Source organism: Saccopteryx bilineata, chromosome 2 (genome assembly GCF_036850765.1).
Source record: "Saccopteryx bilineata isolate mSacBil1 chromosome 2, mSacBil1_pri_phased_curated, whole genome shotgun sequence".
Lineage (NCBI taxonomy): Eukaryota > Metazoa > Chordata > Mammalia > Chiroptera > Emballonuridae > Saccopteryx > Saccopteryx bilineata.
Genome location: NC_089491.1, coordinates 265,656,294 through 265,682,700, shown reverse-complemented (window position 1 = coordinate 265,682,700; position 26,407 = coordinate 265,656,294). Strand labels below are relative to the sequence as shown.

The 26,407-nt window shown below is 49.6% G+C and overlaps 1 protein-coding gene across 1 annotated transcript in view; it reads right to left on the bottom strand.

Annotated features, from left to right (window-relative positions):
- The window catches only part of KSR2 (kinase suppressor of ras 2), a 295,021-nt gene that overhangs the window by 70,004 nt on the left and 198,610 nt on the right, over positions 1-26,407 (bottom strand). The window contains exons 6-7 of the mRNA XM_066260479.1: positions 5,882-5,951; positions 3,279-3,362 (exon numbers count right to left, since the gene is read on the bottom strand). Of these exons, the coding sequence (XP_066116576.1) occupies positions 3,279-3,362; positions 5,882-5,951 (154 nt within the window). The remainder of the gene's footprint in view (positions 1-3,278; positions 3,363-5,881; positions 5,952-26,407) is intronic.

The window sequence follows — 26,407 nt, the reverse complement described above, 5'->3', positions numbered from 1 at the left end:
GAATTAGCTTTTTTTACTGCCTGTACCCTTCCACCCCATCCCACCAGCTTGTAAGTTCCATGAGGGCAGAGGGTCTGTCTTTCATCCACTCATACTTTCCTTGTGCCTAGGGCAATGCCTGGTGCATAGTAGGTGCTCAGTAAACATTAAGTAAGTAAATGAACAAAGGCTTCTGCCCACTTTTTTCTTTTTTTTTCTTTTCATTTTTCCGAAGCTGGAAATGGGGAGGCAGTCAGACAGACTCCCGCATGAGCCCGACCGGGATCCACCCGGCATGCACACCAGAGGGCGATGTTCTGCCCCTCTGGGGCTCGCTCTGTTGCATCCAGAGCCATTCTAGCACCTGAGGCAGCAACCACAGAGCCATCCCCAGTGCCCGGGCCATCTTTGCTCCAATGGAGCCTCGGCTGTGGGAGGGGAAGAGAGAGACAGAGAGGAAGGAGAGGGGGAGGGGTGGAGAAGCAGATGGGCGCTTCTCCTGTGTGCCCTAGCCAGGAATCGAACCCGGGACTCCTGCACGCCAGACCGACGCTCTACCGCTGAGCCAACCGGCCAGGGCCGACTTTTTTCTAAGAAGCTGCCTCTCCAGTCTTGGCACCACCTCTCTGAAATTCCACTTGGCCCTGTCCTTTTCGCATGCACCTCAGTTTCACTAAACTTTATTTCTCTATAGCTGCGTCTTCCCTAAAATCCTTGGCAGTGGGGCCTGTGTGTTACCCGTTTCCGTTCCTCCTCCAACCCTTCGATCTGTCCATCACTGTTTCCAAAAGTTTACACCTTTGAAAACATATGACAAAGGACCATCCATCTTTCTGCTCTTAATGCAAAAGCTGCAGGATTTTACTCATAGAGAGTAAGTTCAAATTTCAGCTGGTGCCAGCGGTAATGTGTGCCCATTGTCCTGGAGATAGCTTGATACCCTGTCGTAGTGATACAGGTTCAATGTCAAAATTCCTGCAGCATGCTGGAACTCTGCAGCAGTGACAGGCCCTGCTTTCGCCATTGGGGCGGATTTTCTAAGGGCCGAGCGAATCGGTGTCCACGGCACAGGGCAAGCATGGCTTGGTTTGAATTCTGCCACTTTGCCACCAGAAGCTCTTTTTGTACAAGGTGGAGTGAGGAGGAAAGTTCTGCGATAAAATATTGTGACCTGGGGGCAAGGACATTTCACTGACTCCTTCCAACTGCTCTGTGGCAGTGGTGGGTGGTCATATCACGCCCACTTTGCACGTAAGAAAACTGAGGCTGCAGACAACTAGTGTCTTGCTCAAGCTCACACAGGGAGCTCAGGGATGGAGCTGGGACTCACACTCGGTTCTGGCTGCTTCCAGAGTCTGTGCTTCTCGCCACCAGCCCTCCTCCCCAGCCCCCAACCGCCTCCCCAACCCTTAGGCAGGTCTGACCCTTTGCTCACTGCTTCTAGAACAGACAACAGAACCAAAGGCCTTCTCAGAGTTCCTGCATCTTGTGCTGAAAATTAAACTGGCTCAGGAAGTGTTCTGCCTTGCTGACTCCTGACTGTATCCCTGTCACCTAATTACCTGACTTCAAAGCCTCCACTCTGCAGGTGAGAGGATGTGAAGGCTGCTGTTCCTCCCACAGAACACGGTGTGACTACACATAGATGAGACAGGCCCCCGGAGCAGCTGGTGTTTGGGGGACATCAGACAGCCTTCTGGTTGGACCCGAGGGCCTGGCCTTGTGCCTCTCCAAGTCAGCAAGACCAGGGGCTGCCGTGCTGGGGGCCCACCTGAGAGCTCGGGTTTACAGAAGACCAAGGTGGGGATGCAGGCCTCCAAACACGAATGCTTGGTAATTACCGCCTTGTCTGTCTTCCCTGATATTCATGGAGCGGAAGGCTCCTTAGGAGCTGGAACTAATTAACCTTTCCCACAGGAAAGGGAGCCCTCAGTTACCTTGACCGTTCAGGTGAGACCTGCAGGCCGTGGGGAGAGTGAGCCTCCGCCCCTGCGGCCAACCCAGCTCCATCACAAAGCAGGGATGTGAGGAGACTTAAAGGAACCCAAGTGACAGCTCCCGGCCTCAGCTGGATAAAGCTACAGGGGAAAGAAGGCTTCCTGCCATCTTTTAAACTAAGTGGCTCCTATTAGCAAACAGATGTACATTCATTTGTAACTCTTAGATAGAGCTGAGTGTTATTGACTGTTTTGCAGTAATTGGGCCACAGGGGATATTTAATACACATTGACTGAAGGAGAGAGGGAGGCCAGGCAGAGAGGCATTTGCGACCTTTGACGGAGGGCAGATAGAACATGGAGCCTGCCACCGGGAGACAGCCCTTAGCGCTGATTGTCTGAACGCTTACCGCCTCATCAGGCAAGTGTGAGCATTACTCCTCTCATGCAGATGAAAATACTAGGAACAGAAATGTGAGGTGACTTGCCCAAGGTCACGCAGCTAGAAAGTAACAGAGCCAGGATTTGAACCCATCTTAGTCTGACCCAGGAGCCTATGTTGGGTACCACAGTTGTCCCACTGCCTCCCTACCTTTTGCCGGTCATGCCCTGGAACGTGTGTGTGGAAGTGGGGTGCAGGGAGAAGTTGAGACTGATATGATGTCCCAGAAAAGACAGGCGTTAGGTGCCAGGGTTCAAGTCCTGACTGCTACTTCCTAGCTGTTTGATCTCAGGTGGGTGACCTACCCTTGCCAGGACTCAACTTTCACATCTGTAAAATGGGGAGAATCCCAACACCTGACCCCTGTCTCAGAGGAGAAAAAATAAAGGAGAAAAAGGCTTCACAGACTCCAACTCAGAGAATGGCAAACTGCAGCTGAGGGGCCCACGCCAGCCTGCAGAGTATTTTATATAAATTAAAGTTTTACGGGAACACATAAATTTGTTGTGCCCATGTGGGAATTGTCTCTGACTGCTTTTGAAGTCCATGGCAGAGCTGAGGAGCTTGTAAGAGCAACACTAGGGCCAGCGAAGCCTAGAATGTTTACGACCTGGTCAGTTGAGAGAAGGTCTGCTGACCCGATCTCAGAGGCTGGGAAGACGCAAGGGGCCGCCATGCCTCTTCAGACAGCATTCTGCATTCCTAGCATCGTTCATTAGCTCAGGTTTACATTCAGAACTGTTCCCCTTGAGCCCTTACCCAAATACACAGGTTCACTTAAAATCTATTTCCAAAAAACAGAGCCAGCAACCCTCCCAAAAGTCCAAAAAGAGCAAACTCCCATAGGCTGTTTCAGAGCCCAGCATGGCCCTAGCCGCCATCAGGCACGGGGAAAGATGCTTCCAGGTACAGCCACTTACTTGCAATTTTTACACTTGAGGCCAAAAAGCATCCCTTTCCCACAGACTGTGCATGTCTGAGACATCCAGTACTTCGTGGAAAACCTATGGAAAAGAGACAGACAATGTTCAAGGGCAAGGTGATGGTAACTGACCTGTCTCTACTCTACAAGGATGAACCACTTAAAGGATAAGCACATGGGCCCTGGATTCCTGTCCTGCTTCTTCTGAGACAGGTGATTTAATTAACTTGCTTAAACCACTGGAGCCTCGGTTTTCTCATCTGTAAAGTAGGGATAATAATAGTATCGACCTCATAGGCTGTTGGGAGGATTAAGCAGGTCATGAGTGTCAGGGGTTTCACACAGCACCCAGCACATAGTAAGCATTCAGTGAATTGGGTTGTGATTATACTATTACCTAATCATTCCTGTCATTCATTCATTCAACAAATATTGCCTGATGTCCCACTATGTGCCAAGTTCAGTCCTGGGACAGAGTGATGGAAGGAGCTGGAACTGTTCTTGCAGCCTCCAAAGCAAGGTGGGGCCTCCTGGGAGTTCAGCCAAGTCATTGCCCATCACTGCTAATCATGTCACCTGGGAAGCTCCAAGAGGGGGCCACCTCCCTAACTAGCTGAGACCACAAACTCTGGTAGCAGAGTCCCCTACAATGAAAGTCTTTTCAGAACATCAGCTCACCTCTCACCCCAACCACCACCACTTGCTGCAACCAAGGCAGTTTGGAGGCTTCTGATTGATATACAGCTACAAACCAGCAGGAACAGAGATGCATTAGATGTACTCCCCTCCCCCACAACTGTTGCCAGGGTACTTTTTTCTCCAAGAGATAAGGAGCAGCTGAGCCAGGGGGTGGAGCTGAGCCAAGGGAATGACCAATCCAGGGGTGGAGCTAAGACAGGGGGTGGAGCTGAGCCAGGGGCATGACCAATCCAAGGGTGGAGCTCCAACTTAGGGGTGGAGCTAAAACAGGTGGTGGTGGAGCTTAGCCAGGGCATGGTCATCTGAGCTAAGTGCATGGCCAGTCCAGGGGTGGAGCTGAACCAGGGGGTAATAGGAAGAAAGAAACAAAAAACAGCCGCCGCCCCATTGATGCCTGTCTCTGCATCTCACTGCCTGCACATGCTGTGCCTGTCACATCTTTCTTACTACTTTCCTCCACCATTTTCTTGTTTGAGACTAAACAACTGTCCTGTCAACATAGTTCTTTCAAAAACTCTTGATGAGATGCCTTTCCGGGACCACGTGCTCCTTGCCACCTCACCCGGCTATGGTGATGTGTCTTGTCGGCCCCTGGTACTGCCCACCCTCCCACCACCTGCATGGCCCTAATCTCTCCATACTGCCATCGTCTGTTAACTGTCTAGCCCAGGGGCAGTCAACCTTTTTACACCTACCGCCCACTTTTGTATCTCTGTTAGTAGTAAAATTTGCTAACCGCCCACTGGTTCCAGAGTAATGGTGATTTATAAAGTAGGGAAGTAACTTTACTTTATAAAATTTATAAAGCAGAGTTACAGCAAGTTAAAGCATATAATAATAATTACTAACCAAGTACTTTATGTCAGATTTTCGCTAAGTTTGGCAGAATAAATCTTTATAAAGCAACTTACTATAGTTAAATCTATCTTTTTATTTATATTTTGGTTGCTCCGCTACCGCCCACCATGAAAGCTGGAACGCACACTAGTGGGCGGTAGGGACCAGGCTGACTACCACTGATCTAACCCTCCAGTAGGCCGGAAGCTCCCCAAGGGCCCAGACCCTGCGTCTCGCTCAGTCCTATAGCCATAGCACAGAATTTCTCTGCAGACACAAGTGGAAAGAATCCATGAATGAGTGAACCAGTCCCTCAGCTTGTTCACGGAGATCCTGGTACAGAGAAAACTCTCAGCAGCGGTGTTCAAAAAACACAAAGTGCTGAGGTCAATGAGCTTATAAACCCATCACTTAATCATCCAGTGCCTCCGTTTCCCTATCCGTCAAATGGGCAATGACCACACATGTGCCGTTTACCCCACTGTTATGTGTGAGGAGATTGTGAGGATAATGAGATAAAATGTGGAAAGAACTTCTTACTAGGGACAACTGGTAGGTACAAATCCCTCTCCTGAAAAGGGCAGGTGCACCCCTGTGAAGGTGGTCCCCTGCGCCCAGCCTAGCTGGGGCTCACGTCTGACTTACACCATCCAATCTTGTGTCTTCTGGGTGAGGAGAGCCCCAAACTAGGATGTAAAGCATCTGTTTTGACAATGATACCATTTATTGAATGGTTATTATGTGCCAGAGATTTGGCTTAGCACTTTACTATTATCTCATTTAATTTCCATGACCACTTTACCTGATGAGAACATTGAGCCTCAGAAAGGGTAAGTAACTTCCTCAAGGTTGCAAAGCTTTACTTGCTAGGATCAGAACACTGGTCAGCCTGACTCCAAAGCCCTGGCTTTTAACCATCAGGGGCTAATTTCACAAGGGCGGGGTTAATCAGGTGCAGACTTCTCAGTCCCTGGCTGCCACATCGAAGTTCAGCCTGGCACACAAGAGAGGGTGAGGATCTGACCCACTCCAAGGGGTCAGAGTGCACACAGGATTCCAGCCTACCTGTGCTTGATGGAGTTGCCAAGATCTCTGCGGGGGATCTGTGGGGACCAGCGTGGCACCGACAGCGTATCTGCGGGGAGAAAAGAGGGAAGGAGGAGAGCCTGTTACACAGGGGTTCAGAGGCTGGCGCGGGCTCCTGCCTAACCCCGCAAGGAAGTGGGAGGCTGGCTGGCCTCAGGAAGGACACTGACCACATCCCTTGTTAAAACCAAAGCCAAGGCCCTGGCCGGTTGGCTCAGTGGTAGAGCGTCGGCCTAGCGTGCGGAGGACCCGGGTTCGATTCCCGGCCAGGGCACACAGGAGAAGCGCCCATTTGCTTCTCCACCCCTCCGCCGCGCTTTCCTCTCTGTCTCTCTCTTCCCCTCCCGCAGCCAAGGCTCCACTGGAGCAAAGATGGCCCGGGAGCTGGGGATGGCTCTGTGGCCTCTGCCTCAGGCACTAGAGTGGCTCTGGTCGCAACATGGCGACGCCCAGGATGGGCAGAGCATCGCCCCCTGGTGGGCAGAGCGTCGCCCCTGGTGGGCGTGCCGGGTGGATCCCGGTCGGGCGCATGTGGGAGTCTGTCTGACTGTCTCTCCCTGTTTCCAGCTTCAGAAAAATGGAAAAAAAAAAAAAGAAAGAAAGAAAGAAAAAAAGGGGGAAAAAAAAACCCAAAGCCAAGGCCCTGGCCGGTTGGCTCAGTGGTAGAGCGTCGGCCTGGCGTGCAGAAGTCCCGGGTTTGATTCCCGGCCAGGGTACACAGGAGAAGCGCCCATCTACTTCTCCACCCCTCCCCCTCTCCTTCCTCTCTGTCTCTCTCTTCCCCTCCCGCAGCGAGGCTCCATTGGAGCAAAGATGGCTCGGGCGCTGAAGATGGCTCCTTGGCCTCTGCCCCAGGCACTGGAGTGGCTCTGGTCGCAACAGAGTGACGCCTCAGAGGGGCAGAGCATCTCCCCCTGGTGGGCAGAGTGTCACCCCTGGTGGGCAGAGCATCGCCCCCTGGTGGGCGTACCGGGTGGATCCCGGTCAGGCGCATGCGGGAGTCTGTCTGACTGTCTCTCCCCGTTTCAAGCTTCAGAAAAAACAAAACAAACAAACAAAAAAAAACAAAGCCAAGTGGGACACATTTTAGCTTGTGTTATCTTAACACATGCAAGGTCCCCTGGGCAGGGCAGCCAGAGTCCCTGGAAGAAAGCTAGCAGTGCAAAGAATAAGATCAGGTATCACTTCCATTTGCAGTGAGCTCTGTGTGTGCTGGGCATGTGTGAGTAACTCACCTTACATCCTTGAAACAGCCCCCCCCCAAGGATGGGTAGCTAGAACCCCCACTTTGAAGGTGAGGAAACTGAGACATGGAGAGGTGAAGTCATTTGCTCAAAGTCATATATCCCAGTGGCCACACAGCAACTGTGAATTCAGGCTTGAGGGACTCTAGAGCAGGTGCCCTTGTGAGCAATGTCCCAATGTGGTGGATTCCACATGTCAGTCACACAAGTACCACTTTCCTAATTTTGGTCATGGGCACAACCCATAAAATTATTTATTTACTATTTTAAGTTGACTCTTTTGGTTTGTTTGTTTAAGTACATTTATTTTAAGAGCAAACTCTAAATGGAAAACTAGCATCACTTTCTGTATATTGTAGGTAACCATTTAAGATATGTCTAACCAGGTACCATCTAAACCCACAGCAGAATAAAGGGATGGATGGATATATAGATTGATGGATTAGTAAGTAGGGGAGTGGGTGGGTGGGTAGGTGGATGGATGGATGGATGGATGGATGGATGGATAGCTGGATGGATGGATAAATGGATGAATGGATGATGAATAGGTGGGTGGATGAATAGGTAAGTGGATGTACAGGTGAGTGGATAGATGGACAGATGGATAGGTGGAAGATGAATTGCTAGGTAGCTGGGTGGGTGGATGGATGGATGGAAAGGAGGAAGAAACAATATATCATATAGACTTCAGACTGGATCTCTATCCCCATTTGGTCTTTTCTTTTACACTTCAGGCTAAATTCCAGTGACTTCCATTATCACTCCACCACTGACTGAGTTCTCGGACTCCTTCCGCAGACCCTGAGCATCATCCCCACCTTCGCTCCATTATCCAGCTCCTCACAGACCTCGAGGGCCCTGAGAGGTGTGAAACCCCAGCAGACGTGATCCAGTCCTGCCCGCCAGGGAGAGAGAAGCCAGGGGCCGGCCCGCACGCCAGCTCTCATTTCTCAGGCCGGATGGACAGAGCCGGTGCCCTGTTTTCCGAGCTGCAGATGCACACCTCATTTTTCACAGCGATTGTTATGGAGTGGTGTGTTCTTCAGGGAGCGGGGCTTGTCTGAGCCGATCACGGAGCATTTAACCCCCAGCCCATTCAAACCCTCTCTTCGGTCTAATGACACTGGCGGCAGCCATCTGAAAGCTGTTTCCAGAAACCCCGGTTCTGCCCTTGTAAAATGTGGGGCTCTCTCTGGGAGAGCTAATGATTTTCCAAGCACTGAAGGGCAGAGAAAACCCGAGAGGGAGGCAGCATGATGTATCACTCAGGATCATTGCCAGTGGGATTTCCTCTAGTTTAACTAAAAACTAAACCGGTGTAAGCCTATTTTACTACTTATTTCAGTTTCTGAGGGAAACAAAACAAGAAGACTGGAAAGGAAAACATTTTAAAAGAGAGAGAGAGAGCTTTCTTCCCACGCCTATCTCCTGTGCGGACTGAAGTCAAAATTGAGAGGAATACATCTACCCTCAACGCCTTAAAAGGCTCTCGCCAGTACCAGGGGTGGGTGAAGGTGGGACAGCAGTGCTGGCCAGGAAGGTACTCGGCCTCTTCACGGGGAACCCACAAAATGAGGCGTCCAGTGGGAGTTTCACCTCCCAGAACATTAATCATGGCTGCCTTGAAAGATGTGTTGAGAGGATTCTGAAGTTCGATAGGGAAGAGCTCAGAGATTGATTGGCAATGTCTGCCAGGGCGACAAATAAAGTAATACTTGCAAGTCTGCCGATGTTTGATGTTTGCTTCTCCTGCAAGGACCCAGACCACACCTTCATCTCTGCCTCACTGCCTCAGGGCATTGTGCTAGGGGCCAAAGGAAGTACTTAATCCATGTTTGCTGAATCCAGCGTTATCATAACACAGTCACCTACTCAGTGTTAGGCATCCTGCTGTGAAGTTTACACAGGAAGCCATGCGCCTGGTGCTCAGGGTTCTCCCTCTTCCCACTGCACAAAGGGAGGAAGACATAGGCCCTGGAGTGGCGCGGTGACTTGCCCACACTAGCAGGACCTTGAGTTGTAACTCTGCAATTGCATCCAAGTCCTCCAAAAGCCCCTAAACGAGTGTTCTCAACCAGGGGCATTTTGGGCCCCCAGGGGACACTGGGTAATGTCTGGAGATATTGTGGCTGTCATGCTAGGATGAGGGGGTACCTACTGGCATAGGGGAGAAGCCAGGGTGCTGCTCTCCATCCCACACTACACAGGACACACCCCTCAACAAAACAATTCACCAGGCCCCATAGCAAGAGCACCGAGGATGAGCATCCCAGATCCAGATGGGTTTTTACTCCTTCGGGCACCTCTCTCCCCCTGTCGCCCCCCACAAAAGACAGAGATGTCGCTCCTGAAGCTCAAATGAGTGGAGAGCAAATCCTCTTGTATTATAATAGGCACATCTGACTGTCTGTTTTGTATCCTAATTATCCTGTTATTTTCAATTACAGCACCTTCTCAAAAGAAGTAGAAGTAATTCAGTTTAGTCATTTGGTTCCATTCCCCCAATATCTGGTTGAAAGGGGTGAGTTCTGTCAATTGCATTAAGCAGTTGCAGCATCATTAGCTGGCGGCCGTAATAACCTCCGCGTGGGTCCATATGTGGGTGTGAAGAGCTGAACTCTCTTGACTTTCTTCATTTGGATTTCATTAAATTTGCCAATGCAAGCCTCAAAGCAAAGGAAAACTGCTTAAGGGAAGGAACTTGGTGGGGGGGGGGGGGGTTGTCTATAAAAATCGAGGCCTTATCATAACAGAGAAGGCAAACAGCATTTACAGCAATTAAACCGATACAGAAACTTCTGTTGAACAATCAAAATGCCTATTAAGATGTCTCCCTCACCGAACAAAAGATTCCTTTCTACTCTAATTTTCTGATAACAAGTCATGCAGACACGGAGACGGAACTGCAGCCTTCTGTCCCTGGGGGGGAGAAGAACAGACAAATCTTGTCAGATACTTTCATTCCCAGTGCCTGGTAGAGGGGAAGTGTTGGAGGGAAGGAGGGTCTTCTTCCTCCCACGGGTCCCACTGGTGACGCCCTCCCGAGAGTGCCCCGCGTAGAAGGTGATGAACCAGGAGCCCTGGTCTTCGGCATCGCCTCAGTAGCCAGAGACAGAGAGACGTCCCGACAGAAGACACTGACATTTATAAAGCATTCCTGTTATGTAGAGCTTTAAAATGACAAACTCAGGGTCTGACCTGGTAAGATGAAACTCGGAGTTACAGAGGAGTCAGGCGTGGGAAACACATTTAAAAACAATCAACACCCAGACCCCAGGTAAACACGGGTGATGGCAAAGAGATGGAGGATGAGGGAAAAAAAGAACAGGAGGAAAAGAAATAATAATAATCAGAAGAAAATAATAAATAAAAAAAATAATAGGTGTGCTTTTCGTGGTGTGTTATCACGTCCCAGGCACTGTTGTCAAGTAAGCCCTTTGTGTATATATTATCTCATTTAACATGCATGCTGCACTGCCTGCATCCAGGTAACAAGCAGCAAGGATCCTTCGCCCCATTTCACCACCATGGAGATCAAGAAAGAAGTTAAGCCATTTGCCCAAGGCCACACACAGCAAGGACTGGAGTTTTGTTATTTTGTTTTTTTTTTTAACTCAGGTCACATCGCCAGGGTGCAAATTTCATCCCCATTCACAGATGGGGACACTGAGGCTTAGAAGTCATAAGCAATCGCCTCTAGCTAAGAAGGGACGGAGTGGGGATCTGAACCACAGGCTGCACTCCAGAGTCTTGGAGTTGAACCCACCCTACACTGTCCAGACCTCCTCCTGTTGTCTCAGGAAGAGCAGAGGATATGGTGAGTGCCCATCCCTTTATGCTCAGAGAAGGGCCACAGAGGCCTGGGAGATGCTGTACTAGCCCACCATTCACTCCTTCTGCTACTCATGCAGTCACTCAATCAACACTTGGTGCAACAGAATAAATTCTAATCCCTGGCACCTGTGAGTGTGTTCCCTCAAGGACAAAAGGAGATTTTGCCGGTGCAATTAAGGATCTTGAGACGGGCAACTACCCTGGGTTATCCAGCGTGATAATACGTGAAATGGGGAGGTAGGATGGTCAGATTTAGAGGAGGACACGTGACAAGTGCTGGCCCTGAGGCTGGAGAGGGGCCAAGAGAGCCACGAAATGCCGCAGCCTTCGGGAACTAGGAAAGGCAAGAGAGCAGACTCTTCCCCTAGACAGAGCTTCGAGAAGGAGCCAGTTCCACTGAGACCTTGATTTTTGGGACTGCTGGGCTCCAGGACTGTAAGATAATAAACCTGTGTTGTGTTAAGCGATGGAGTTTTTGGTCATCTTTTTACAGCGGCTGTAGGAAAGAGATATAGTACCTATTTTGTGCTAGATAGTGTTTTAGGAATTGGGGGTATGACAGACAGAATGATCCAGTTCTCTGAGCTGAGAGTCCACAGGAGGAGTAATGAAGTGACACATTTCATGTAGGAAATAAAACAGTAAGAACTCTGAGGTTTAAGTCAATAGGTAGCTTGAAGTACGTCAGAACAGAGGCGGGGTGCAAAGGTGCTGGGGAAGGACAGTCTCATAATTTTAGGAGCCCCCTCTGGTGGTCAAGGGGAGAATTGCCTTCCAGCCTGTGACAAAAACAGGAGGAGTGCCTCCTACTCCCACCCCCATGGGGATCTAAAGCATCAGCCCTGACCCTTATAAGACCATTGTCTCCCAGGCCAGCCCTTTCCCAAGTGAGCTATCATGATCCCACCTGCTGCCCACAATAAAAAAAAAAAATCCACAGCCTAATCAGTCCACTGCCTGGCACAGGCATAATGATCGGCCTCACTTACATACCCCAAGTGGGAATACACTTCTTAGAGCCATTTCTTCATTTAGTTCAACAATCCTATGAGGTCATTTCCCCAGTTTACTGACAGGGAAACTGAGGATAACCGAAAGCCCACAGCTAGTATTTGGTGGACTTTAGAGTGAACCCAGTTTCCTATCATTCTAAAGCCTCACCATACACACACAATATTACCTTCCTGTACTATATCTCCTTCTAAGACAAGTGTAAAATGTACTGTTTGAAACAGGCAGTACTAGAGTTGGAAAGGACCACAAGAAACCGTCCATTGAAGTCTCCGGGGCTCTACACCCTCCCAGATAGAAGAGGGGCTACCCTAACCTTAAATGTCTCCATGGAGATAAAGACCTCTGAGCACATAATACTATTAATGGTATCAGCTAACATTTAGTGAGCACCTACTGTGTGGCAGGACTCAGACTAAGTGCTTTAGATGTGTTATTTTATTTAATCTCCATAACTTTATTTCAAGCGGTAGAGCTGGGGTTTGAGCGAGGACACTCAAAGCCCGGGGCTCATCCCCAGAAAGACCACAGATGAAACGGAACTTCCTAGCGGCCCTTAAGCTTCCAGCTCAGACTGAGCGAAAACTTCACAATGACGCTGCATTCAAATCAATGAGCAAATTATTTGGGGCCCTGAAACAAAGAAAAACTTAGATCATTGAACGTTTCTTTTGGGGCTATGGGCTAGTCACCAGCTAAAATTCCAGTGATTTATCCAAGGTGCCAACCAATCCTTGATGAATGCTGTTCATGGTATTTTTCACACAGCAGGGAATAGCACTGCTTTAATACCCAATTCAAACAGATCAGATTTAAAGGATGGTTAATTACGTGTGGCCTCTAAAGGTTATATACCTCCATGACTCTTCAAGGCTAAACTAAGTTTGTTTGTGTACACAGTCATAATTTTCATCCTGAGACAATGACAACCCACTCCCCAACATCCATATTTCACCATCCAGGGGCTGTGACAGCTCTGGAGGGGCCTAGGGGACCACTGGGCACTGGTGAGGGTAGGCCCAGATGCCCCAACAAGAATAAGGGACACTGGGGGTTAGCGAGGATAGTGCCGCTCACTGTCGGTGGAAGAGACCAGTCACAGGGACTCCTGGGGATGCCCAGGCACTGGGGCAATGGTGAAGCTGCCTGCCTAGAAACCAGAACACTGCAGGAAGGGAGGTATCAGGCTCAACCCAATCTGTATGGATGTGGGGTTCAAGCCAGAGACAAGACCTTGAGCATGGACCTTCTCTGGAATCTGAGCAGCGTATTTCTTTCTGAACAGAAGGGGCCTCCAGGTCATCAAGCTGCCCAGCGGCGTGTGGGATAGAGAGCGTGGGACTCTGAAGGGAGCAGAACTCTGTTCAGACATCAGCTCTGCCACTTCCTAGCTGTGACATCTTGGATACTTTCATCTGAGTCTCAGTTTTGTGTCCTATAAGAAGGGGGTCATAACAGCTCCCTCATAGGACAGTGAGGAGGGTGAAGTGGGGTAATACAACTGGAACAGGGTTCAGCTGAATGCCTGACATATTATTGTTATTATTGTTTTTGTCATTGTCATCATTACTCTTTTCTCTAGAATTAACACACCAGTTAGAACATGACAAAGCTCTCCACGGACTATGATTTAGAGCTGCAGTTGGCAAACTGTGACCCTCAGGCCAAATCCAGCCCGTCACCTGCTTTCATAAATAAGATCTGATTGGCACACAACCACACCCACTCATTTACCTATTATCTGTGACTGCTCCTACGCCAGGACAGTGGAGTTGAGTAACTGCGACAGAGACAATAGGGCCTGCAACACCAAAATTAATTAATTACCTGGCCCTTTCGAGAAAAAGTGTGTCAACCCCTGATTCAGAGTTGTGTAACTCATTTCCTTGGCTGGTTTAGCAGAGATTTTTTATTTCATTTTCTTTTTTAACCCAGCTTTATTGAGCTATAAACTGGCAAATAAAATTGTAAAATATTTAAAGTATACGACGTGATGATTTGATATATGTCTACATTATGACGGGTTTTTATTTCTCTGAAGCCAGAAGACCTGGGTTAAAGACCTACTTCTGCCACTCACCCAGTGGGATTCCTTGGACAATGGCCTGTATTCTCCAAGCCAAAATGTGTAGGCCCACTGGGTGTCACCCCACTGCTCAGCTCATCCTAGCACCCCATGTGACCTGTTGCTTCAATGTCCATTTTATCAAAGAGAGGAGCCGGGCACGGGCAGACCTGTCAGTGGTCCAGCCACGGTTCTGACCCACACCCACCTCGCCGCCACCCTGGGATCTTCCTCATGCCGCTGCTGAAACTCATGTCAGCTCCCGGAGGCAGGCAGCCCTGGGACAGCGCAATCAACTCTCTCCACTCACTGGCTCCCGTCTGGGCCAATTAATACAATTATCCACTTGTCACTTGATCAAAGCAGAGAGAGGACACCGAAGATGTGTGAGTTATAATCGGAGGGGTGGTGGCTCCGATCATGGCCGAGGGGGCCGGATGAGGACAGCGCCCTCCTGGGAATGTCCCAAGGTGGAAGCCCACCTGAGGAAGACAGGTGAGCAGTGAGGGCCGCCATGTGGGCAGAAGGCAGGCCAGCGCAGAGACGTCAGGGGAAGAAGACGGCTCACAGTCACAATCGAGTTCTCTGCGGTCACCCATTTAAATGGTGAAACCAAACTGGAAGCACCTTCAAGATCTCGTGGGAAAACTGGAATATCTTTATTTTAATATCCCCCCCTCCCCAAATGATTCTGCCCTTTTTAAAAAACCATCACCGCCGCATGTCTGAGACATGCGAGCTGGGGTCCCTTGGCTTCTCCATAAATCAAACATGTGGGCAGTGATAACATCACTCGAATCCCAGAGTCACCACCTGTGATTTAGCCAAGTCCCCTTGGATGGCCTCAATTAACTTCCACTGCTGGCCAAGGGAGAGACGATAGCCGAGGCATTTAATTACATTTTATAATGTGCTCACTGCTGAATTTACTGAAGTGTGTCAGGGGTTTCTAACCTTGTAACCAAATGATGGCAGACCAGGGTGCCACACAACCATTATCCTCCGTGTGGGGGTGATAGGAGGAGAATCCAACACGTTAACAGTAAGTCGGGTGGGCATGCCCATGGGGGACAGGGGCGTGACAAGAATTATCAGCACACTGGAATCATCTGATACCTGTGCCCCCCTCTCTTGCATTATGATTTAATTCTAGGTTCAGCAAACTGTAGCCCACAGGCCAAATCTGGCCCACCACCTTTTTTTATAAATAAAGTTTTATTGTCACACAGCCATGCCCATTGTCAATGGTGGTTTTTGCAGAATTAGGGCAGCACTGAGTAGCCACGACAAAGACCATGTGGCCCTCAAAGGCTAAATTATTTACTCTTTGGATCTTAATATAATGTTTGCTAACCCTTAATTAAACTGTGCTGTGGTACGGTCTGGCTTTGAAAATTTTAAAAGGTCTCCAGGTAATACTAGCCTGGTCTGGGGTCTGCTGGTGGGTTTTACCTGCACGAGCTCATTGACTCTTTGTAACACCCGTGATTACATCATTCCTTCCTGTGTCCTCATTAACTAGCACAGTGATGGGTGCAGACTGGTGTCTCCACCAATAAAAAATGAACAAATGAGTGAGTGAATGAATGAAAAATCCACCCTGGGAGGTAAGTACCAATGGCCCCATTTTGCAAATGGGGAAACTGAGACTCAGAGGTCAGCTAAGGAAAACGTCCTTCTGGGATTTGAACCCAGATCTCCCTGATGGGGAAGCCCCATTTGTGAGCAGGTCGGTCTCTCTTCTGATAGGAAGGAGGAGAGACTGCTGGCAGAGCTAGTGGAGGGGGAGGGTTCTTGTGTAGCCTTCCTGAGAGAGAAGCCCTGAGCACAGGGAGAGGCAGCCCAGAGACCCGGAGAAACTCGGGGGCCCAGCCAGCAATGCAGAGCCATCTCAGACCATGGAGACACAGGACCTGTCTCCTTGACCCAAAGGAAAATGCTAATTGGAAGAGGCTGGTGTACTGCACCCTGGCTCAGGCATGAGGACAAAACGAGAGTTGACAGACAGAGGCCCCATGCTGCCATCACCGCCAATGCGCCTGGGAAGGGAGAGAGACAGCCAGCCCTGCGCTCCATCAATTTCAATTGTAAATGGTCTCATGCTGAAAACAGACCAACAGAAGCAGCGGTATCACTGACAGGCATTGGGCAAGGAACACGGCAGACCACGGGCCGAGACTGGCAAGTTGAGTTTGACATTGGGACCCAGAAACACATGAGAAAAGGTGTCCGTGGACAGCATGGTCCACGATCCAGGCAACCCGGAAGCCCAAACCCCCTCTTTTGCCAAAGAAGCAGCAGACTGACATAAGCAAGTGCCTGGCACGTAGAAGGCGTGCATTAAAAGACCGCTTTCCCCTTGAGCAATCCAGGTACTTTCCTGTAGCTTTCCTCATCTCCCTGGCCTGAAAAGACAAAGCCTGAGGAAAAGGCTCTTTTGGGACCGAGGCCACGAGTCTATGGAGAAGCAGTGGTGAGTTATGGGGAGGACAGAGCTGTCTAGGTCCCTCTGGCCATTTATTCCCCCCTATCATCGTGTTCTCAGAGCGCATCCACAGCCCTTGCTTGCCCTGATGTGATGGATGGGTCTTAAGTTCCCTGCACACTACATCATCAATTACTTTCATATTTATTGCCTTGAACTGAGTCTATGGATCTTAAATCAGAGCTGCTCGGAGTTGCCTGAGCTGAAATTCTCCCCCAGTGGAGACATGGTGGGTTTTTTTTGTTTCTTTGTTTGTTTATAAATTATACAGCCACCATGTAGTTAATGTTCGGTGGCAGTTAATTGTCCCCAGAACAAAGGGCTGCTGAGAAGTGCCCCAAACACACAGTCGTTCCGTGGGATTTACTGCCTCAGTGGGCTTTGCGGGGACAGACCAGGCAACCCCAGTTCAACTTGAAGAAACCCCAGACTGAACACCAGGAAATAGATGTCCTCCCTCAACCCGTTCCCGAAGACTCAAAGTGCCGTCCAAAGAGATGTCATTCTGTCGGTTGTCTGCCGACATGGTAGAGATGGCCCTGGGATGGGTCATATTCCAAGGTCAAGATCAGGTATACTATATTCCAAGCATCTCTAAGTGAGGCTGAGGTGACGGAGGTGTGGCAGGTCCTAGTCCTGTGTGTGGCAGCCGTGAGGACGAGGCCACTGAGACAGGGCCATGGTTTATCGGTGAGAAGTGTTGTCAGTAACAGGGGTACAAAGGAGGTCCCAAGACCTTGAGAGATAAGGAAGGAAGCTGACTCTCCAAGAGTGAGACTAACGGCTCAGAGGACAGCGAAACCGCACGAAGCTAAAGCGGTGGTTCCGGGCAGCAGGCGACGGTGCTCCCAGGGGACATTCAACAATATCTGGAGACATTCTGCAGGGTAACAGCTGGGGTGGGGGGCTATGTACTACTGACCTCTAGTGGGCGGAGGCCAGGGATGTTGTTAAACATCCTACAACGCATAGGACAGCCCCCAGCACGAAGAAGAAGCATCCAGCTCCAAATGTCAATTGTTTGATAGTTAGGAACCCCTGACAAAGCAACCAAGGAGGAACCGAGATCCAGAGCCTGATACCCTCAGACTAAATACAGTGATAGAGCCAAAGAAGGGCTCAGTCAACCACGAAAGGAGAGACTAAGGGAGTCACAGGGGCAGATGCTGGCTTGACCCTCTCAGCCACCCAGGGGACAGGCATCTGTGGCACTGGAGGCCATTGCTTCTCCTTGGAGTAACAGCAGCCTGGCCATGCATTGGGAAATGGACCCTTCTGATGTCTCAGTCCTAGAGATCTGGGCCAGGCTGCGCCTCCCTCCCAGTACCCCCCACCCCCCAGCCTCTGGGAGAAACCAGCCCACCCACACCTTGATTTTAGCCCCATCAGACTCTTCCCACACTCCTGGTCCCAGAACCGTAAGAGAATACATTTGTGTGGTTATGAGCCACTGAATTTATGATAATTCGTTACAGCAGCAAACGGGAACTAATAGAGCCGTGTGCCTCCCAACTTTTCTTTTGAAGAAGAAGTGTCAATGGGCATTTTTTAAGCTGCTACTCCGTGCCTGGGCATTTTATGTATGGAATCCTCACAGGCACCGAAAAGATCAGGACTATATTTCATTTCACAGAAGAGGAAATTGCAGATCAAAGAAGTTCAATAATTTGCCCAACGCAGCAACTACTAAGTGCAGGAGGGGGAAAGTTCTCCCAACCTCCTTTTATCAGGAATTTCCCACAGAAAAAAACATAATCTGTCTATGTACCCAGCAGCCTAAAGCAATGTGAATAAGACACAGCATTCCATAAAAATCCAAGGCCCGCCCTTCCTGGAATCAAGCAATTTAATTTTCAAAGCCCACAAGAGCAGGCACCGTCCAGAAAAACTCAAGGTGTGCTCTCACCTCAAACAGTCATTTAGCGGTGTTTTAACTGACCTCAAAAATCAGCTGGCCTCTCAGACTGACACTAGGCACCAGGGTGGAGCATTAGCTATTTGCAGTCAGATACAACTTCAAATGGGACTGAGGACAGTGGTGACAGAGAACATGAGCTCTGAAGTCAGAACAGTATCTCAGCCAGGTACTGAGAGCTGGGTCTACAAAATGCTTCTCTCGGCCTTTTTAACACCAACTGGTCTAGGTCAGTGGGTCTCAAAGTTCATGGATCACAGTCACCTGGAGAGCTTGGTAAAATACTGATTTCTGGACCTTGGGGTGGTTGGTTCACCGCATCTGGGGAAAGGACCAAGGAATTATAGGATGTTGCTTTACAGGACATGGAGCAGCGTCCCTAGCCTCTACCCACTGGAGGCCAGCAGCACTCTGCTCCCCAACCCATGACAGACAGTGTCTCCAAACAGTGCCAAGTATCCCCCCAGGGAGTGGGGCAACATCGTCCCTGGTTGAGAATCGCTGCTCTAGATCAAAGACACCAGAAATGCACAAGAAGAAGGGAATCGTCAAATACGACCCCCAAACATCCTGTGGCTCATGACCATGGTCCAAACTATTTATCAAGGGTTGAGTGGTGGGCGCAGGGCTCGGGACCGACTGACTGCCTAAACCTGAGGCATCGAGAGGTCAGAGCCTCAAGGCTACAGCCACATGGCTCGTTGTCTCCTCAAAGTTGTCGCCTCCCCAACCCCGCCCCCTTCCTTCTCAGAGAAGCCAGCACCTTCCTGGCGCCATGACAGCCCCGTCACAAAGGACAGAATGGCCAGCCCTGGCTACACACTGAAGGATGAGTCTGAGCCGCAACGGCCAACACTCAAAGACGGTCTGATTGCAGACCTCGGTGGAGAGGAAGCGTAAATTCACAAAGCGGCCCAGCTTCCCCCCTCTCAAGCCCGGCACACCAAACCCGAAGGTGCAATCTTCTGAGGGTGTTCAGAAAGCCAGGTGATTGATAGTCGGTGGGGAGAGGGAGGGGTGCCCCAGCCGGGCCTGATGGACGCAATCAGGCTCGTTTTCAGAGCAGCCTCTTCGCTCCGACACCTGCCCCCTTTCAACGTGGAGTCTGGCTCTGAATACGCCCTGGGCCACACCTTCCATCTCCTCTACCTGGTGCCCCTGTTCTTGGAGAAAAGGAACACATCTTAATGATGGAGCTGTTCAATGCGATCGTCCTCAGACAAAGGCAGGATTGATGCGCTAAGGGGTGGCACCCTCGCCAGCCTGATCTATGCCTTGCACCTTGGAGCAGGCAGCAAGGCCTCCAGGCGTGTGCTAACAGCTTGGCATTCGTCAATAGGACCTTGATTCTCTAAAGATTGAAAAGGAGTTTTCATGGGCGGATGTGGAGATCCAGCTCAGGGTTTTCCGAGCCCCAGTCAAAGCCTCCAGGTGACTTTTTTTTTTTTTTTTTTTTTTTTTTTTTTTTTTTTTTTTGCTTCTGTTAGCTTCTTTTCATCCTGAAATATTATCCTTGAGTGAAGGCAGGCTCTACAGACTGTTCTCCACACCTGCAGGGAATAAACGGTGATGTGAAGGGCCGAGGGGTGCTGCGGGGACGGGTGCCCCTGGCTCCCCAGTGCCGGGGACAGTGCAGTCCGGCTTCCTGAGTTCGTGCCTTGCTCCGGGCTGGGCCTTGCTACCGTTTCTGAGCTCGGCTACTTCCTCACCTGCAGTACGAGCTTTCAAATAGCAACCTTGCTTTTAAGTCACGCTGTCAAGGTCGGCACCCCGGCTCTGCTGCTTGTCAGCTGTGAAACTTTGGACTGGCTCTTAACTAACATTTCATTTAATACTGAACTGATATCCCTCTCTGCTTACTTACTTCCACCCAGCCCCAGAGTGCCTCCCATAAGGCGCAAACATCCTGCACTCACCCATTCCGCCTTTCGGCTGTTGGGAAGGGCGCTTCTGTGAACACTTGTGCGTAAGTGTTGGCTTGAAGCCCTGTTCTTATCTAGGAGTGAAGTGACTGGGGTTGTACGGTCCTCCTATACTGACCTGTTTGAGGAACTGTCATGGCTGCAGCATGCTGCATTCAGTGGGCTAGATGTGATCGGTGGGCACATCCTTGATCTGGAGCAGCAGTTCTTCAACCAGTGTGCCACAAGATTATATTGCTCTCAAAAATTAGGGGATACTTAAAAATGAATGTGAAGCGATAAAAAAAGAAACATTTGGTTGTTTTTGTTTTGTTTTTTTATTAAACAAGAACATCAGAAAAGCAAATGACAAGTCAAAGAAAGTTGTTAAATTAAGCAAATGAGATGCAAAACCAACTTTTATTTCATTGGTGAAAATGCTCTATACAAAAGGCTGAAAAGTGCCTGACCAGGTGGTGGCACAGTGAATAGAGCATCGGACTGGGACGCGGAGGACCCAGGTTCAAAACCCCGAGGTCACCAGCTTGAGCGCGGGTACATCAGGTTTGAGCAAGGCTCACCAGCTTGAGCCCAAAGTCACTGGCTCAAGCAAGGGGTCACTCGTTCTATAGTAGCCCCCCCCCCGTCAAGGCACATATGAGAAAGCAATCAATGAACCACTAAGGTGCCGCAACAAAGAATTGATGCTTCTCATCTCCCTTCCTGTCTGTCTGTCCCTATCTGTCCCTCTCTCTGTCTCTGTCACAAAAAAAAGAAGTCTACAAAGGGTAAAAGTACTGGAGTATCTGCACATTCCTGATACCCTAATTTCTGTGAGCAGTGCATTTAAAACGTGCCAGACCTGCCTATCGAGTCAGAGATACTGACCTCTTTCCCCTTAGACTGTCAAATAAAACAACAACAACAAAGACTTTCCAGCCTCCAGAATCATGAGAAATAAAATTCTGTCATCTGAGTCACCCTGTCTGTGGTATTTTGTTACAGCAGCCCAAGAGACTGAAACAGTCTTCTTGGTGGTCCCCGCCTCCTCCCGCCCGCCCCTGCTGGCTGCTCTCTGGCCCTACACTGGGCTTGGCTCTGGGAATAGAGACACAGGCATAATACAGGTCCCTTTCCTTAAGAAGCCGAGTCCCTTCAGGACATGTTCCTTAAAGACAAGAAAATGAAGAAGAAACTGAGGAACGCTGGAAAGAGAGGTTCCCACAAACAAACACAGGAGAAGGCCCTGGCCGGTTGGCTCAGTGGTGGAGCGTCGGCCTGGCATGCAGAAGTCCCGGGTTCGATTCCCGGCCAGGGCACACAGGAGAGGCGCCCATCTGCTTCTCCACCCCTCCCTCTCTCCTTCCTCTCTGTCTCTCTCTTCCTCTCCTGCAGCCAAGGCTCCACTGGAGCAAAGATGGCCCGGGTGCTGGGGATGGCTCTTTGGCCTCTGCCCCAGGTGCTAGAGTGGCTCTGGTCGTGACAGAGCGACACCCCGGAGGGGCAGAGCATCGCCCCCTGGTGGGCAGAGCGTCGCCCCCTGGTGGGCGGGCCGGGTAGATCCCGGTTGGGCTCATGCGGGAGTCTGTCTGACTGTCTATCCCCGTTTCCAGCTTCAGAAAAATACAAAAAAAAAAAAAAAACACAGGAGAGGGGGACGGGGAAAGTTGGGAGGGGGGCTGACAGCTTCTCTCTGCCTGTTCACCTTCCCTGCTGGGCTCCCGGGCTGCCAATCACCCTGGAACCCATGGCCAGTTCTCATGCAGCCAGGCCTGTCCCTGTGCAACGCCTGGAGGCCAATTTGTGCTATCCCTGGGTTCAATGACAATGAACTCTTCAAGAACAAGGGACGTGTCTGGTTCACCTAAGCCTCCCCTGTGCTGGCTCAGGACCCGTGTGCTCAGAGTGGTCACTATGACAGATCTAGCTGGGCTAGGCTAGTGCGCACACAAAGGATATCTCTCTCATTTTAATTAATGACAACAGCTGAGATGCATCACTGTACTGTAAGCTTGTGGTGTGTGACCTCATTTGGTCTTCCTAATGACTGTGGGGAAAGAGGCCAATATCTCCCCATTTCACAGGAAAGGAAACTGAGCTCAGGGAGATGCATGGACAGTCGGCGACAAAGCCAGGACCGAGCACAGGGTGGGCAGCCATGACACGCCCCAAACGACCAGGCCCACACCATCCTCAAGGGGCTGTGCTCTCTCCTGGCTGGGCACGCTGGCCTCGCTCGCCTCCCTGAGCCCCCCATTCTCTCCCCCACTGGGGGTATTGGATAGCCAAAGGGCAGTCAGGCAAAACTCAAAGCTGCCTGGGCCCATGCAGCTGTAGACGTCCCAGAGAGGAACAAGGAGCAGGCTTGACGGGCAAGGGGTGACGGTGTCAGGCGTATGGCTGACAGGAGATTAACCCAGGGGTTCCATGGATCTGAGGCCAACAGACAGGTGTGACAGGAGGGGACAAGGATGCTAACACCACCAGTGCCCTTCTGGAGAGAGCAGGCCAAGGTCTGGGCACCGTGGTTCCCACGTACACAACTGAGCTGTCCCCAAGGCCACTTAGTGTGAGTGACAACTCCTGGGCGCCAATGCCCAGCCCACGGGAACCACTGACACACAGACCAGCTCGATGCTGCAAGGGAGGCACACCCTCAGTGTTTCCTAAACTGCTGGGGAGGCCGGAAGGCATCGGGGTGAAAACATCAGGGTCTGAATCCACGGCCCACAGCTTACAAACAGGAAACATCATTTCACCTCTCCGACCTTCCGTTTCTCCATCTGGATGTCGAAGCTGAAAATGGGGCCCACGTCCTACACCTCTGCAGTGACAAGTGTCCCACCAAGCGCCGACCACTTGCCTGCGTTTCATTAAAAACTTGCCTTTGAACTTCAGTGGTGGAGTTGAGCAGCTGTGATGGAGACCACACGGCAGCATTTCTCCACGGCGGCGCCCCTGACACAGGGGGCCGGATCCATCTTTGTCACGAGGGCTGCGCTGTGCGCTGTGGGGTGTTTAGCAGCATCCCTGGTCTCCACCCATGAGACAGACACCCCCTTGCCAGTGGCCACAACCAAAGATCCTTCAGACACAAAGAGCTGGAAAAATCACCCCCGACTAAAAACTCCTGCCATATGGCTCACAAAACCTCAATTATTTACTATCTGGTCCTTTATAGAAAAAGTCTGCCAATTCCCGAGCTTACTCCACTTCCTTGCTGCACAAATAAACAGCCCTGGGGATGAGGCAGAAGGTCCCGATCTTCCCAGACACACCAGCTGGGCAGTAGCAGGCCAGGGACTGCCTGAACGAACGATTTTCTTATTTTTATGTTTTCTGAGCGTTCTTTCTACCATATTCCCTGGCCTCCAGGGTAGGAAGATTTTGAGCTTTTAGGGAGTCTAAATCAGTACGGTTTTATAGGGTAATTTGGCAACATAATTCAATAGCTTTATAAATACGCATGCTCCGTGACACAGAAGTTATATATTCTTTTATAATTGCCACCTAAGGAAATAATCGCGGCTGTACACAAAGCTCTGTAGTTTATGTAGGCTGTGTTGCAACTGCAGGAGTATTTAGAGTGCCCCCAGATTAGAAATCAACCCAAATGAAACAGAGGGTACAGGACGAGGAGACGCCACGTAGCGATTAACACAGGTCCCAATTAGAAAAAATACACACACGCATTTCCAAGTTTTATAGATAAGGATGCAAATAGGGAAAGGTCCTTAACGTTCCTGAATGTTAATAAGAACTCTAAGTAGGGAGATTACTCTGCAATAGACAGTTATTAGTAGTGTGTAAAAAAAAAGTTATTGTTAATTTTATCAAAGAACTTGAAAGTCACCTCTCTTCCCATCCCTCCTCCTACCCCAGGCAACACGTGTGGGCTTGGAGTTGTGAAGTGAAGGAAACAGGGAGGAAGCAAGAATCCTCAGGGAAGGGGGGGGGAGGGGGCAGAGAGAAGAGAGGAGGGAGGAGGGAGGGGGGAAGGTGGGGAATCTTGAAAGGAAGTTTGAGTCGCTCTGACTTAGCTCTAATTTACAGGAAAGCTTAGAAAACCATACAGGGCATGGACAGGCCAGGGGTAGCTTATGGTTTCTCTTAAGGTTTCCAAACTGGTGAAGTTAAGATGTGTACCTCCCAAATAAAGCATTAGCACTTAATCCCTGCCTCAGGCCCCATACTCTGAACCAGGCTAAAACCACCAGCATTGTGCTCAGAGACCTACATACAAGACACTGTGACACTCACTGACCCAGCAATAACTTGGATGAAATGTGGGAGTGAATAAATAAATTATGGTGCATCCAAAGAATGAAATATTCTGTTATTAATGCCATAAACATAGGTGTCCGGATCTGAAAAGATGTCCTTACTAGACTGCTAAGTGAAAATATGCAAAGTACAGAAAAACATATATTTCATTCCATTTAAAAGGAGAACGCTACTAGATGCATAGGAAATATATTCAGGAAGGGTATGCTCAGACTGGATTCAGTGGACACATCCTGGTGGTGGGGACTTGCTCTTTCTACTTGGTAAACTCTGTTCTTTAAATTTATTGCAATAAGCATAAAATGTCTTTTTGATTTACAAATTAAGTTGCACTGGCCTGTAGTGGTGCAGTGGATAGAGAATCGACCTGAAATGCCAAGGTCGCCGGTTCAAAACCCTGGGCTTGCCCAGTCAAGGCACATGAGAGAAGCAAGCAGTGAACAACTAAAGTGAAGCAACGATGAGTTGATATTTCTCACTCCCCAACTCTCTCTCTCTTCTCTCTGTAAAATCAAGAAATAAATTTAAAAATCTTCTAAAAAAAATTAAGTTGCAAAAATTCTGGAGAAAAATTTCTCTAAGACGTAGAATAAAGTGCATAAATGGATAACTGCAAATTGGCTGGACCTGTTCAGACTAGAGTTAAAAACAAAACAAAACAAAAAAACACTCCCAAAGTCTCTGGAACGCATCTCTCTCTGGGCACACTGCTCAGAACTTTAGTCGTTCTATGATAACACGTGAATTTAATATCACTATTGGGAGTCAGTGATGGATCCTGCCGAAGAAGGAACCCAACAGGATCGGAGGAAAGGCGACTGGCATCTTCCCCTGGAGCACGGTCACTTAACGTCTTCCTGCCGCACTTCTGTGCACTCAGCCGCGGCAGCGTGGGGAGAAGAAAATGAATCAGCATCGCAGGGCTCGCTTTTTAATTTACACCATGAAATAATTTTGATGGTCACTCCTAAGTGTTTAACCAGTGTTTATTCTGGAAATGTCACCAGTGCCTCTGAAATTTACTTTGATATTCTGAGTGTTATCTCTCTATTTAATGAGGGAGTGTGGCAGGAGACGGGTCTGCCTGTCCTGACATCTCTCGAGGTGCTAAGACCGGGCCTGAATGTCACACCAGTGGTGGCAGTCAAGATAAATTCATCTTAAAAGTAAATCTAGTTTGTTCTCCTCTCCTCCCACCCCCACATGCACACTGGGGGTACCCACGGTACCCCCTTGGTCTCCAGGGTGTCCCCCCAGTCCAGTCCGCCTGCCATGGAAGGAAGAATCTTAGGGTAGCAGCAGAGGTGAGCACCCATTCTCTCTCTTTTTGGGGGATACACCCAGAGTGCTGAAAAAGCATGTTCCCTTCTCTCCAATCACTCACACTTCTATGGACATTATATTTTTTTTATCTAGAACAACATGTTGTGTTTTAAAGATATTGGAGTAGCTTGGGCTTAGGGGTTAAATCCCTCCCAGGGTCTTGAAGAAGTATAACAGCTGCTAACCAATGTTAAATGCTTGACTGTTCTTTGCCACTCCTCTGCCTCTCCCATTACCTGCCCATCCCCAAGTCTTTGGTCTTCAGTAAAACATCCTGGCCATGACGTTGGGGATAAAGCAGACTGGACAGACCCATGCAGGTACAGAACACTGGGGCGGCGTTAACACAAGCGTACGCACCTCTCACAACCCAGCCAACAATAAAGTTAAACAGGCTTGATTTATTACACCCTCAAAGTGTTGGTTTTACCAAAAAAAAAAAA